The sequence below is a fragment of the Lissotriton vulgaris genome, chromosome 1_1 (assembly GCF_964263255.1).
Source record: "Lissotriton vulgaris chromosome 1_1, aLisVul1.2, whole genome shotgun sequence".
In the NCBI taxonomy this organism is placed as follows: Eukaryota; Metazoa; Chordata; class Amphibia; order Caudata; family Salamandridae; genus Lissotriton; species Lissotriton vulgaris.
This window is the reverse complement of record NC_141685.1, coordinates 1,753,015,012-1,753,030,615: the sequence shown is the minus strand read 5'-3', so window position 1 is coordinate 1,753,030,615 and position 15,604 is coordinate 1,753,015,012. Positions and strand designations below refer to the sequence as shown.

General features: G+C 51.2%; 1 protein-coding gene across 1 annotated transcript in view; it reads left to right on the top strand.

Annotated features, from left to right (window-relative positions):
• The first annotated feature begins 322 nt into the window (after positions 1 to 322).
• The window catches only part of RASSF3 (Ras association domain family member 3), a 627,222-nt gene continuing 611,940 nt past the window's right edge, over positions 323 to 15,604 (top strand). The window contains exon 1 of the mRNA XM_086919044.1: positions 323 to 672. Coding sequence (XP_086775170.1) covers positions 369 to 672 — 304 coding nt within the window. The 5' untranslated portion in view covers positions 323 to 368. The remainder of the gene's footprint in view (positions 673 to 15,604) is intronic.

Below are 15,604 nucleotides of genomic sequence, written 5' to 3'. Positions count from 1 at the left end.
AGTGATACATTGCATTGAACACAAGTAAACAGGTTTCTGAGTAGATGATGATAGATGTGTTGAAGTGGTGGGAAACCGTGCAACCTTTAGACGCATTTCAGGTAAGTTCAGGCTACCCTTAAGATACTTTTTTGGGACTTTTCAATGTGGGGAATCGAATGTCTCGGGACGGAGCCAAGACCTCACCCTGGCACGGAGCCGCCGTGCACGCACGTCTGTGCAGGTTTGGTCCTCAGCCCGGGGCACTGCTGCCACTGCTGGAGAAGGGAGGCGGCGCGCACAGGTGATGGAGGCGGAGCCGCGGCTCTGCTGCCACCGCCTCCCGCACCGCTCCGGACCGCGGACACTTCGGCTGAGGTGCACCTGACATGGCGGCCTCCCCCGTGCCCCGCCAGTGGATGAGTCCCCCGGGGAGCGCGCCCTCCCCTCCAGGGGCAGGCAGAGCCCCCCTCGGGCCCTCCCCGCCGGGCAGGAACCCCGGGCACCGCCGCAGGGTGCTGAGGGCGCACAGGCCGCCCCCCGATGTCAGGACCATCTTCGAGCCGGCGGGAAGCGAGAGCCAGGAACCCCCAGGCCGAGGCGAGGGACACAGCTTCAGGAGGGAGCAGGGGCTGCGGGCCTGGTGCGACCTGTGCACGCGGTACATCTTCAGCGGCAGTCTGCGCTGTGCAGGTAAGGACACGAACTGGCTGCCACAGTTAGAGAGCCTCCCTTCCACTGTATGGCACCCTCTACACACTGCCAACGTATTGCCAACCTACCACTGCAAACTGTTCACCACCCTAATACCACCATGTGGGGTCCGGCTACCATCACTCCAGCTGACCAGCATCTTCATTCTACCTCCTCCATACCACGTGATCATCGTACTGTAATGACCACTTGCTCCCTGCCATCCACCCGTCACTGCTGCTGCTCGCATACCGCTCTTAACACCCATCCATCCCACCACCCGCACTGCACTATTCTCCTCCCCTGCTATTCCCTTCCACTTTTGCTTCAACAGCAAATTCATGCAAACCAAAAGAAAACTACAGTGATCAAAAGCTTCATTGATTTCAGTACTTAAGTGTGATTTATTGATATAATTTAATTTGCAAATCTATCTCAGTGTGCATATCATCAGATCAGAACAGGTCCATGTTTTTTTTTAAATCTTTCAATTTATTTTCGGTTTCCAGGGCCACAGTGAACTCAAAATGTCAGGTAGCCTGATGTTAGGCAGGCAATCAATCAACGTGTGTTAAAGATCTTCCACCTTGCAGTGTGTCCCTGCACCTTAGCGTTTTACCTTCCTGCCACCTGTTCTTCTTTAGTAATCTTCTACTACTCACCACAGCCAGCCTCATGTCACCTATCGTTCGATTCTCCATCTACCTGCTCACCACTTGTACCCTCCTACCATCCACTCATCACTGCTCCCCTACTACTACATGCACACCACTGTCTGTATGACTAAGTCATACAAGCTCACCCCTTCCCACCACTAGTATCTGCTCACTACTACCCGTGCTGAATATCTGCTTGCCACTTAAAGTGCCCACCTAACACTTACAGGCTAGTACTTGACCGTACTCCTATAGATACATTCACCCATTGGCCAGATGACTCCTACCTTCCCACCACCAATAGAAACACCCACTGGTCCTGATTATTTTTTTTATTATATGTATTTTTAAAGTGCTCACTATGCAGCAATGAAGTTTCTGAGCTCTAGAAAGCGAAGGGACTTACAAGTGAGGGTAACCAAGCTGTTAATTCAGTGAGCTGAGAGATTTAGAATTAGTCTGAACTCACCTAATGCTTGATGAAAAAGGAAGGTCCCCGGTCCATGGACATATTTCCTCAAGCTCATCTTAAGACTTAGGCTGGCAGCCGCTGATCTGTTGAACTCGACGGACAGCGCTAAGAAGGTCCATTTCACTTTGTTTAGATCCCTACCTGATGACTCTTGACTAGCTATAATTCAAATGTTTATACATCACCATTGTTTTTTTTTATATGCTTGTGCTGTCCTTGTGGACTGGAGCAGGATTACTCACCTCAGGAGTAATAGAGGCGTGATAAAAATGGGATCCCTGGCTGGCCAGGGCTCGCGCCAAAGTCAGTCAGAGACCACCATTCCTAAGTCAGGGCAAGGGAGTTACACGCCAAGATAACCCCTGCTCACCCTCTAGGTAACGTGACGCGAGCAGCAAGGCTAAACTTGGAGGCTATGTAGGTTAAGTGTTTGCGCGCGCACCCAGCAACAACACCCAAGGCCCACCACAAAGGAAACTCCACACAAGGTTATATGAAAAATAGCCTTTGTATTATACCAAAACACATTAGATAAAAACACACACTTTACAATGTGCCAACAGGCACGGGCAGAATTTACAGGGGATATGTACAAGACAGGGCCACATGGACCACTGTCAGGAATAGGCACTTTTAGAACTAGCACTTAGAACATATAATTTAAATCACTGTAGCACAAAATAGAAAAATAGAGCACACAACCAGTAATCACTGGTAACAGGTAAGTACCACCTGCGCAACCCTAACCACCTTAGGAAAATGTCACGCAGGGAACCAGGACTTCACTAGCAACACCTGTACTAGCAAGAACAACCACCTAAGTATCACAATACCTGTAGGGGCATAAGCACATTACACATGATGCATCACAACACATTCAGAGGTGTCAGAACAAGGCACATGATGCATCAAAACACATTCAGAGGTGCAGGGAAAGATCACAATTGCGCAAAACTCACATGAGCCACCACCTGTGGTAGTCCCTAGGCCAACTGGCCTCTCTAGGGCTATGACGCCCTGTGTCCCAAAGTCAGGGGCAGGCTGTAGGCAGCCAAGAAGAAATGCGCCAAGCCTACACGTGGCAGCTGCCCACTAAGTGCTGGGCAGGTGAATCCAATGGGCAAGACACGTGGGAGCCTCGCAGGCTCTGGCCAGGAACACTCGTGGTCCTGTGAGCCTCGTGGGCTTGAGCAACCTGCTACCAACTGTAGGGGGAGCGGCCCGCTGCCAGCTGGGGCCGCTCTACCTCCCTAAATGCACCCTAGATCGTTGGAGTCCCTTGTGGGGGGACTCGAAATAAACTAATGTGCCCGAGCCTCTCAGGCTCTAAACAAAATCAAATGTGTCCTTGAGCCTCTCGGGGCTCTGAAGAACCAATGGCCCCTTCGGTGGAGTCCCTCGTGGGGGGACCCGAAATACACTTGTGCCACCGAGCCTCTCTGGGCTGTCTGCAAGAATGTGCCGCTGCGAGCCTCGTCGGCTCGTAACGAAATGTGCCCGGAAGCCTTTGTTGGAGTCTCCCTCTCCGGGGACTCAAAATGCTGATGCCGTCGAAAGCCTCTCTGGCTTCTAGAAGAAAGGAGGCCAGTCGTTGGAGCCCCCCCCTCTGGGGGACTCGAGAAAGAACTGTGCCTTCTTTAGGAACTCAGGCTCACGCCCAGAACTCCCCCCAGCCCGGGGCACTCACTGGGCTGTTCTCTCCGGGGACTTCGCTTCTCTCCCGGCTCCTCTTCAAGGCGGAGGCAGGGCTCCCTCTCTCTCCGACGACGAGGCTGTGGAGGCGGGTCTCGTCTCCGGCTCTTCTCGCTTACCCTGGTGCTGCGGGCGGGGCTCCTCTGCTCAAACGGAAGCCCTGCAACCCTACTCCCGGCCGCACTTCCGTCCTGCGGGGCCCGCCCACGGTCAGGCAGCCCGCTTTACTTCCAGCTCCTCTCCAGATGACGCAGCGGGAGGCTTGGCTGGCTGGGCCAATCCCAGCGCGGCCCTCCGGGTGATGCCGGCGGCTTCCTCAATCACCAGCGGCGCTTCGGGCAAATGCCGGGTGGGCACCGGCTTGTTTTAAATAAACAATAAATCGAGATGGGCACTCGATATGATCAGCAATCCTGGGCAACTATGTGGCGAGGGCAGCCGCGAAAGTGGCATAAAAGCGCTACCAAGCGCTTAGGGGCAGAGTCAAGTGCTCCCAGGTGCTAGGGTAAAATAAAGCGCTCTTAAGCGCTAAGGGCCAAAATACAGCGCTCCCAAGCGCTAGGGGAAAGTTCAAGCCCCCAAAGTCATTTTAGCAGAGCAAGGCAGGGGGGGCAAGGCTGGGCCAGGGGCCAGCTCACTGGGCCCTCCAGGCAGGAAGGCAGTCCCAAGTGGCGGTTCCTCCTGGCACCTAGCAGCAGCCCCCCTCAGTAGGATCAGGAACAGAACAGTTTGTAAGGGGACACAGCCCCTTTTTATACACTGTATTCCTTTGTCTTTGCTCAGGGTGAGGGGAAAAACCAGTTGCAGCTGGTTTGTGAGCACTCTTGATGTGCTCAGCCCCTCACTCTATTCACTGGCAGGGCTAGGGACATTAGACACACCACAGGGGGCGGAGCCAGCATTGTGTGGGGAAAGCCCAGCCCTATTCAGGACCCAGGCGCACCCCTCCCCAGCCATCAGCATGCTAATCTCCACACTCACCACCGGGCAGACCCATCCAGACTCCTGGAGCCAGGCTCACCAGCCAACTCCAGCCAATCACGTGCCAGCACACTCACTGCACACGCACACCCATGTCTAGAAGTGGAACTTCCACACTAGACGCATCATGTGTAATGTGCTTATGCCCCTACAGGTATTGTGATACTTAAGTAGTTGTTCTTGCTAGTACAGGTGTTGCTAGTGAAGTCCTGGTTCCCTGCGTGACATTTTCCTAAGGTGGTTAGGGTTGCGTAGGTGGTACTTACCTGTTACCAGTGATCACTGGTTGTGTGCTCTATTTTTCTATTTTGTGCTACAGTGATTTAAATTCTATGTTCTAAGTGCTAGTTCTAAAAGTGCCTATTCCTGACAGTGGTCCATGTGGCCCTGTCTTGTACATATCCCCTGTAAATTCTGCCCGTGCCTAATTGCACATTGTAAAGTGTGTGTTTTTATCTAATGTGTTTTGGCATAATACAAAGGCTATTTTTCATGTAACCTTGTGTGGAGTTTCCTTTGTTGTGGGCCTTGGGTGTTGTTGCTGGGTGCGCGCGCAAACACTTAACCTACATAGCCTACAAGTTTAGCCTAGCTGCTCGCGTCACGTTACCTAGAGGGTGAGCAGGGGTTATCTTGGCGTGTAACTCCCTTGCCCTGACTTAGGAATGGAGGTCTCTGACTGACTTTGGTGCGAGCCCTGGCCAGCCAGGGATCCCATTTCTAACATTGGTGGCAGCGGTGGGATGCTTGGCTGGCTGGGCCAATCCCAGCGCGGCCTCCGGGTGATGCCGGCGGCTTCCTCAATCACCAGCGGCGCTTCGGGCAAATGCCGGGTGGGCACCGGCTTGTTTAAAATAAACAATAAATCGAGATGGGCACTCGATATGATCAGCAATCCTGGGCAACTATGTGGCGAGGGCAGCCGCGAAGGTGGCATAAAAGCGCTACCAAGCGCTTAGGGGCAGAGTCAAGCGCTCCCAGGCGCTAGGGTAAAATAAAGCACTCTTAAGTGCTAAGGGCCAATATACAGCGCTCCCAAGCGCTAGGGGAAAGTTCAGGCCCCCAAAGTCCTTTTATCAGAGCAAGGCAGGGGGGGCAAGGCTGGGCCAGGGGCCAGGCCCTCCAGGCAGGAAGGCAGTCCCAAGTGGCGGTTCCTCCTGGCGCCCAGCAGCAGCCCCCCTCAGTAGGATCAGGAACAGAACAGTTTGTAAGGGGACACAGCCCCTTTTTATACACGGAATTCCTTTGTCTTTGCTCAGGGCGAGGGGAAAAACCAGTCGCAGCTGGTTTGTGAGCACTCTTGATGTGCTCAGCCCCTCACTCTATTCACTGGCAGGGCTAGGGACATTAGACACACCACAGGGGGTGGAGCCAGCATTGTGTGGGGAAAGCCCAGCCCTATTCACGACCCAGGTGCATCCCTCCCCAGCCATCAGCATGCTAATCTCCACACTCACCACCGGGCAGACCCATCCAGACTCCTGGAGCCAGGCTCACCAGCCAGCTCCAGCCAATCACGTGCCAGCACACTCACTGCACACGCACACCCATGTCTAGAAGTGGCACTTCAACACTAGAGGCATCATGTGTAATGTGCTTATGCCCCTACAGGTATTGTGATACTTAGGTGGTTGTTCTTGCTAGTACAGGTGTTGCTAGTGAAGTCCTGGTTCCCTGCGTGACATTTTCCTAAGGTGGTTAGGGTTGCGTAGGTGGTACTTACCTGTTACCAGTGATTACTGGTTGTGTACTCTATTTTTCTATTTTCTGCTACAGTGATTTAAATTCTATGTTCTAAGTGTTAGTTCTAAACGTGCCTATTCCTGACAGTGGTCAATGTGGCCCTGTCTTGTACATATCCCCTGTAAATTCTGCCCGTGCCTGTTGGCACATTGTAAAGTAAGTGTTTTTAGGTCTCGCCTGTCGATGCGCATGCGCATCGAGGAAGCGAGACTATGGGGGCTTATCCACTCTTTGTCCAACTTGCAAGGAATCGTGGCGATTCCTTGCAGTGCCCGTGACTTTTAAGCTCAATGCGCATGCGCATTGAGCTTAAAAGCGCGTGCACATGCCCCCAGCCGCCTGCCTTGCCTACTCTCCGCCCCCTCACTTCTTGATTGCACGGCCGCTAGGCCATGCCTCCCCTCCCCTACTCTCCTCCCCTCGCCGTCTGTTCCCGCACTCCTCCCACACCCCCGCTCCGTCCCCTCCCCTGCCTGCCGCGTCGCATTTGTCGAAACTGGTGAGTCTATGTCTGTGACAGGAGGAGCCACGTCGTCTTCAAAGTCAGTCACATCAGCAGATGTTACGGGCACCCGGAGCTCACAGCCACTCTCTCTGCCCGCCCGCTCTCCACTCCATCAGGCAGCCAGCTTTAGGAGAGCAATCTGCGGGGTGCCGCCATTTTGTATAGGGTAAAGGCTCAGGCGCCAGCATCTAAAAGTTATATTTAAACAGCCCCCTCTCGCAGCAATTGTGTACTTGCAATGTGTAGATCTGGCGCTCGAGGCAGCGCGGTCCGCCAGCCCCAGGCACCTTTGCGTGCTTTGGTTCGTTCTCCGCAGTTTCCCACAGCTGCGGCCTTCAGTCTCGCTTTCCGCCTCGGGCTCGATTTTAGCAGCGAAATAATGGTGCTCGGCTGCGGCTGGTTCAGTGTCTCCCAATCGGGTCCCACCTTCCTCCGGATCTCGCCCAGCGGGACACTTTTCGCTCCGTTGTTTTTCGTTCGTGTGGCCACCAAAGCTTACCCCACCGTGTAGAGTGAACAGCACGCCAGTTACAGCTTGTATTGCAGGATAAATTAAGAGGATTAATCCCCCGGTCGGCGGAGCTCGCTCACATGGCGGCCATCTCGCAGCTCGGCTAGCCACACCCCCCAATGAATCACCGAACTTAGTGGAGAATGAATCAAAATAGAGTGGGACATCACAAGAAAAACACACTCACACTCACGCAACGTCACACACCCGAAGCCTCACACCCCCTCACTCACACTCACCCTCACACCGCCTAACGCTCACACCGCCTAACACTCACACCCCCTAACGCTCACACCCCCTAACAATCACCCCTAACCCTCTCCCCCACACTCTCACCCCACACCCTCACCCCCTCACCCTCACCCCTAACCCCCTCACCCTCACCCCCTCACCCTCACCCCCCCACCCTCACCCTCCACCCTCACTCACCCTCAACCCCTCACCCTCACACCCTCAACCCTTCACCCTCAACCTCTCACTCACCCTCACTCACCCTCAACACCTCAGCCTCACCCTCACTCACCCTCACCCTCACTCACCCTCACCCTCACTCACCCTCAACCCCTCACACTCACTCACCCTCACCCTCACTCACCCTCAACTCCTCACCCTCACTCACCCTCACCCTCACTCACCCTCACCCACACTCACCCTCCCTCAACCCCTCACCCTCACTCACCCTCAACCCCTCACCCTCACCCTCAAACCTTCACCCTCAACCCCTCACTCACCCTCACTCTCACTCACCCTCACTCAGCCTCAACTACTCTCACTCACCCTCAACCCCTCACCCTAACTCACCCTCACCCTCACTCACCCTCAACACCTCACTCACCCTCACCCTCACTCACCCTCACCCTCACTCACCCTCACCCTCACTCACCCTCAACCCCTCACCCTCACACAGTGCAATAGGTCTCAGACCATTTCAGTTAGAGCTTTAAGAAATGTTTATGGCTTTTTTTATTTGTAATTCTTTAGCATTGGCTACAGGAAACAAAAATGCTAAACATTTACAAAAAAACCCATAAACAATTCTAAAAGCACTAACTCTAATGGTGCGAGACCTATTGCATTTCCAATGCTTGTTATCTAATGTGTTTTGGTATAATACAAAGGCTATTTTTCCTGTAACCTTGTGAGGAGTTTCCTTTGTTGTGGGCCTTGGGTGTTGTTGCTGGGTGCGCGCGCAAACACTTAACCTACATAGCCTCCAAGTTTAGCCTAGCTGCTCGCGTCACGTTACCTAGAGGGTGAGCAGGGGTTATCTTGGCGTGTAACTCCCTTGCCCTGACTTAGGAATGGAGGTCTCTGACTGACTTTGGCGCGAGCCCTGGCCAGCCAGGGATCCCATTTCTAACATTGGTGGCAGCGGTGGGATGCTTGGCTGGCTGGGCCAATCTCAGCGCGGCCTTCGGGTGATGCCGGCGGCTTCCTCAATCACCACCGGCGCTTCGAGTAAATGCAGGGTGGGCACCGGCTTGTTTAAAATAAACAATTAATCGAGGTGGGCACTCGATATGATCAGCAATCCTAGGCAACTATGTGGCGAGGGCAGCCACAAAAGTGGCATAAAAAGCAGAGTCAAGCGCTCCCAGGCGCTAGGGTAAAATAAAGCACTCTTAAGCGCTAAGGGCCAATATACAGCGCTCCCAAGCGCTAGGGGAAAGTTAAGGTCCCCAAAGTCCTTTTAGCAGAGCAAGGCAGGGGGGGCAAGGCTGGGCCAGGGGCCAGCTCACTGGGCCCTCCAGGCAGGAAGGCCGTCCCCAGTGGCGGTTCCTCCTGGCGCCCAGCAGCAGCCCCCCTCAGTAGGATCAGGAACAGAACAGTTTGTAAGGGGACACAGCCCCTTTTTATACACAGTATTCCTTTGTCTTTGCTCAGGGTGAGGGGAAAAACCAGTCGCAGCTGGTTTGTGAGCACTCTTGATGTGCTCAGCCCCTCACTCTATTCAATGGCAGGGCTAGGAACATTAGACGCACCACAGGGGGAGGAGCCAGCATTGTGTGAGGAAAGCCCAGCCCTGTTCAGGACCCAGGTGCACCCCTCCCCAGCCATCAGCATGCTAATCTCCACACTCACCACCGGGCAGACCCATCCAGACTCCTGGAGCTAGGCTCACCAGCCAGCTCCAGCCAATCATGTGCCAGCATACTCACTGCACATGCACACCCATGTGTAGAAGTGGCACTTCCACACTAGACACATACACGCCGCATATATCATTGCGCAGCATTCAATCACACGAGTCCGCACATACCAGACTCGAGCCTGCACACCGCACGCATCAGGACCTACCAGGGACACAGACATTCCACATGCATTCCTATGGTAGAGCAGGCCAACCTTACTCCACGCACTCAGAGTGCGCACGCACTTTCCACTGGGACACAGTGAAAGTACGCAGAAACCAAAAATCACTACCACCAATTCACATTCATAAGTGAAAAGTTTTAGGGGTGAACCTGCCAGAAGGGCCAAGTCCAACAAGGCGGAATAGTTTACTCCTGAATTGCGGTCTCTGGAGACAATAGCTAGCAGAACTCACAGGCCTGCTGAAAAATGAGTGACATTGCCACTAGTCTGTTGATACATTTACTGTTAACCATCCCTTGTGATTCACCCTGAACAGGTCCATGCACGCTGTGCCATATTTGCACATTTCTTGGCAGGTGTCTTTGACAGCTTAACAGTAAACAGTTCAAGCGAAAGTTTATTAAAGATACTTGCTGGTATCAAAGGAAAGTACAGTGTAAAACGTTGAACTGAGAGCTGTTAAATCCCCACTATGAACTTCACACAATCACCATTCAGCAGTCACCATCTTTTGACCAACTTTAAATAGCAATATCTACTATCCTACTTACTTCAAGATCACTGGCAACCTTGGCTGAAGTTTCTGGTTTCTAGGTTCAAGTTGATTCAGTTGTGTGCACATGATATTTTGCATATTGGACCTCATATGTCCAGTGAGAAAACAACAAAAAAGTTCCAAGATACATTTGGAAGCTACTGAAATGTTCCCCATATCAATTCAGTAGGTGTCAAAAACCCATTGTACAACTGTATTCAGTATAAACAGTTTGTAACCAGTGAACTGGAATTTTCCCATTGGCCCCCAACCTTCATTCACTATCCTGCTCCTGGAAAAGAATCCCACTGCTCACAGGTGTGCAGGAGCCTCAGACTCTGCTGACCATTGATTACTTGGTAGTCTAAATTCTGGTTTGACACACTCAGTCCTGCTAAACGCAGTTTTACATCATCACCTGAACACCTAACCATCTGTGTATCCCCATATGCCTACTAGTACCTTCTACCAACTATCAGTGTATCCCCTACTGACCACTTTGCAGACACATGCAGTCTCACAGAACACCTAACCATCAACATATCACAAGATACCTTCTAAAGAGCACCTTTGTTGCATACTTGAAAGTATAACTGACATATACCTGTCAACTTATGATAAGCTGACCATCATAGTCCTGAAAACTGTGACCATCTAACCGGTCTTCCTTTGACCATCTGAACAAAGTCTTCCCATATGTTCCCTGAGGTTACTTAAGCATTGTGTCTGTCGCATTAGACCCCATTACCACCATAACCCAAATCACCTGTGATAATTTAATACCTTATGATAATCTTAACCTTTCTAACCAACACATTCCTGCCCAGGCTGACCATTTATCTTGTGATCACCCGCTGTCCAATAAATCAAGGTCTTACTATGGCCTGAGACCATCTATTTAACATTATTTTATCACTTGCTGAACTATTAACCAGCAGCTCATTCATCACGTATTGTCTACATAAACAGCATCTACACATCATCTTTAACCACCAACCCAACATCTGTATGTCAGATGCTGACCACTTAACATAATCTTCCTGTCTGCCATCTGGCACCGTTGAACAGGTTTCTGCCATATGACCATGTAACAATCACCTTTATATCACCTGGACCACCTAACCCACATCTACATGTCATTTAGACATAGACAACATCAATGCTTTTCTATTTATCTTATTTTCCTCACATGTGAATATTTAACATACAAGCAGTCAGTCAGTCAGTCAAAGTACTTTATTTCGGTAACATACCATAAAAAGGCCATACATACACAAATAAGCACATCAAGATAACAAAATAAAACTGGTAATACTATGTTAGAAAAATCTCATATAAACAGTTCCTGCAGATATCAAAAACATTGGTTAAAACACCAAAATTCCAGTATATAAAAATCTTTAAAATTGTATAAAAAGTGTAGCACCTCCTAAAAAGTACCCCTTAAAGCAAGGTATTAGCTTCCAGCTTTAGAATTGCACATCTCGTGTACCACATAGATTGGAGAAATCTTGCTCTGGCAAACACTATCAGGGGGGTAGTGTCGTATTTGAGAATCCTAAAGACCTCCCTGTAATCCCTAAAGCCCCTAGCCCCTTTCTCCCTTGCCCTGGCATAGGTGGGGCAGAAGAGCAGAACGTGCAGATCTGTCTCTCTGCCGCTCGAACACCCCGGGCAAGTACTCGCCGTTGAGGGGGCGTTCCGCCATTTGTGCGTTACCGACCTCAATGGCAATGAACTGTGTCTGAACTGGATAAAGAGTTTCTTGTCCAAGGAGGGCTGGATATCATCCAAAAAGACTTCAAAGAGGGGATAAGCCTTGATATTAAAAAAAGTATCCGTTAACCTGCCCATCGAGGGATTACTTGTTGTAGACTCCAGACGGTACCTCCATAGAGCGAGATTCAGTAATTTTTTGGAAAGCAATAGGCTGGAGTCTTGGGGAGACAACCACATATCTCCTCTACCTAAAGCATGACAGAGGTACTTGATGTAATTCAACGAGGGTATTTTTCCCTCAGTCCCTCTCCGCAGGATGTCTCTCCGGTCCTCCCTATAGCTCGAAAGCTCAGGGGTCGCCCAAAGACGCCTCCAATACAGGAGAGGGCGATTTGCTACGATCTCCTGGATAGGTGCCAAGCCCAGGTCCAACCGCAGCGGAATCAAGGGCGAGCTCATAGGCAAACAGAGGAGGCGCCTAATAAAGCTATTTTCCGTAAGCATCAGAGGGGCGGCTGATGTATGGCCCCAAAGCTTTATGCCATAAAGCGCACCCCCTCTTGCCTGGGCCTTATAAATCTCGAGAGGTGGGCTAAGAAGTTTCAATGAGGTGTCATTAAAAACCTTTAAGATCCGCCCGATGATAGTGCCAATTTTAGGTTGGCCCTAGCCTTGTGGGACCCCAAATCCATCTTGTCATTGAGTGTAACCCCCAGGTACTCAAAGGTGGACACTCGGTCCAGCACCGGTCCGTTCATATGCGGCCGTGGGCAATTGGACGATTTGTTATTGTAGACCATAAACTTTGTTTTGGAGATGTTAATCTCCAGATTTCTCAAATGTGCGCTGTATACCCCCTGACGATTTTGACACCAGGATAGTATCGTCAGCGAACATTAGGGCAGGTATCCGTCTCCCCGCTAAATTCGGAGAGTCCAGATCTTTTGCTCCCGAGAGATGGTCTATTAGCCCATTAAGAAAAAGGGAGAAGAGAGTAGGAGCCAAGACGCACCCCTGTCTTACTCCCCTCTCAACTGGAAAGGGGGCCGACAACTCCCCACTCCTCCCATACCTCACCCTAGCGTATGTGCCCTGGTACAATCGTTTAAATAGGTGGCACAGATAGGGTGGCACACCCATCCCCAGGAGTAGTGCTCACAGCTTATCCCTATGGACCAGGTCAAACGCGGACCGAAGGTCCACAAAAATCAAAAACAAACTGCCCGCCCCAATAGTGACCGCCTTCCAGTAGACCAACTGTAGTCTAAACAGTTGGTCTATGGTGGAAACCTTTGCTCGAAAGCCCGCCTGAAGGGAGGTTAGGATGTGTTGGTCATCCATCCAACTCTGCAACCTTGATAACAAAAGGCAGGCAAAAATTATCTGGAGGACATCTATCAAACTTATGGGGCGGTAGTTGCCCGGGTCGAGGGGGGAAGCTTTCTTGTGAATGGGGATTATTTCGGCTCCCAACCAGGTTTCAGGGATCTCCAAACCCTGAAAGATGGCATTGAAGTAAACACAGATATAGGGGGCCCAGACCTTTTGTTCGCTACAGTAGAGGTCGCCAGGGATCCTATCGAGGACCAGGGCTTTCCCTAATTTCAGGCTTCCAAGGGCCACCCGGACTTCATTGACAGAACAAGGTGGGCAGACCGGGGCCTGGACTTCCAGGAAAGCCAATTCTGGGGGGCAGGTTTGCATTACGGCCTCCTCATGGTGATCACTATGGCCAGATGAATACAGGGGCTTAAGGTGATCGAGCCAAGTGTCTTCACTAAGATTAGGGATGATGGCAGACTTCCCCTCGGCCGACCCAACTCGCACAAGATTCCAGAATGACCTAAAATCACGGGTTCCCAATGCCGCTCAGATATTATCCCCCCTAGTGGCATCCCACTCGGCCCTAGCCTCCTTGATCAAACTTTTTTACAACTCCCTCGCCTTTCTGATGCTGGGAATTGAACCCGATTTGACCTCCCTGATCAAGCACCTCTTCGCGTCTCTACATGCTTTATTGAACCAGTGATCCCGCTTCTTTGTCCCACCGCTCCTAGCATCAGCAGAATAAAAGTAGCAGGCCAGGGAGCCAAAAAGGTTGTTTTGTATGAGTTGCAGCCCCTGGGAGTAAGAAGGGGGTGGTTCACTAGCTGCACCCAGGAGGTTGGAGACCTCCGTCAGAGAACTTACAACGAGTTGGTATAATTCTGCCAGCCTCTCAGGCGCCAGCACAATCTTCTCCCATCTGACCCTTCTCCCTCCCGCTGCTATGACTAAGTTACAGTCAGTGGCAGTCTCCTCACGCCCTTGTTCATTGTGACAGCCAAGGGGAGCTAACAATTCTAATGACAGTAGATTGTGATCGCTGTTGACCCTCGGGATCACGGTAAAAGCTCTGAGGGAGGCCCAAAACTCTACATTCACCAGTATGTAATCTATTGTCGAACTTCCCCCGGATCTATTAAAAGTGCTAGTCCCTGGAACATCTGGGGCCAATCTACCATTACAAGCCCTTAATAAATATAAAAAAAACAACTTGTTAATCGCAAGGACCAGTGGTAGTAGGCGTTTTTCAGGGTACATGGTGCAGTCCGGAATGAACCAGCTTTCGTCCTCATCCAAGGATATAGAGGGAATCCCCGAAAGTGGCTCAAAATGACAGTTAAGGTCTGCACCAATAATTTTATGAGCACACGGGGGGAGGGATTGAAAGAGAACCTCCAGTGCTTCCAGAGTTGATAGGGCCAACTGGAGAGGATGGGGGCGCAGACATATATTGAACACTGCCAACACAGTCCCCCATTGAAATTCAGTAGAACACAAAGAATGTCCAGGCAGTGAGAGTCTATGACCTTTACCGTGCAACCCAAATGGACAGCAACCCAAGTACATAGCCCCCCGATGGTCTGCCCCTCAAGCCCTGGACTGCTGGAACGTGGAAGGACGCGTGTCCCTCCCTAACCGGAGCGGTCAGCATCCAAGTCTCTTGGGAGAGACATAGATCGTAGGATTCCATCAGCTCTCCCCACTCCGGATTTGGCAGTTTCTTCCCAAGTCCTGCTACATTCCAAGATCCAATAAATGGAAAGTGAGTTGGAGCAGGGATGGGGGAGTCTGCCAGTAGTAAAGGCTCAATAGGGCTGGAAGGTATAGGATGCAAGAGGTTACCCACTTCCTCTACCAAATCGACTAACCCTCGATTAGGTGAGGGCGGAGCAATAATTGCATTTGCCCCTTCCAGGCTGACTATCTGACCAGAGGCACCTTCTCTCTGCTAGAGGTCCCCCCACCCTCACCCTCCAAATGGGGTAAATCAGATCCTACGGGGGACCAGGTTGGTAGTGGTCAGTCTACATTACTTAGGGCAGAGAATCTGTTACCCACTGGGATGTTAAATTCATAATCATGGCCATCAAGAAAGGGGCGAAAGGGATCAGGCCCGCCTTAAACTGAAGGTTATGAGTAGAAATACCCCAAATGGGCAGTGTTAATAGAGTTGACATAAGGAAACCCTCCATTGTGTAATACATGTTCCACAGCCCTTGGGTCCCGAAAATTCACAATCACACAGTCACCACTAATGTCCTTCGGTCTCGTCCCCAACCAACTTACTCTACGTGCAAACATAATATCCCCCTGCCCGGCACCCATTGAAGGTCTGTGCCTACTTAACCAGAAGATAACTTTGTTCTTCAATTCCGGAAAAGATTCCCTTATATCGCAGGGAAGGGCAGGGACGCCTGTGAGCACCACCACATAGGGCGAGGCTTCTGGAGGAAGCTGAGGTAGGGGAGGAGATTTA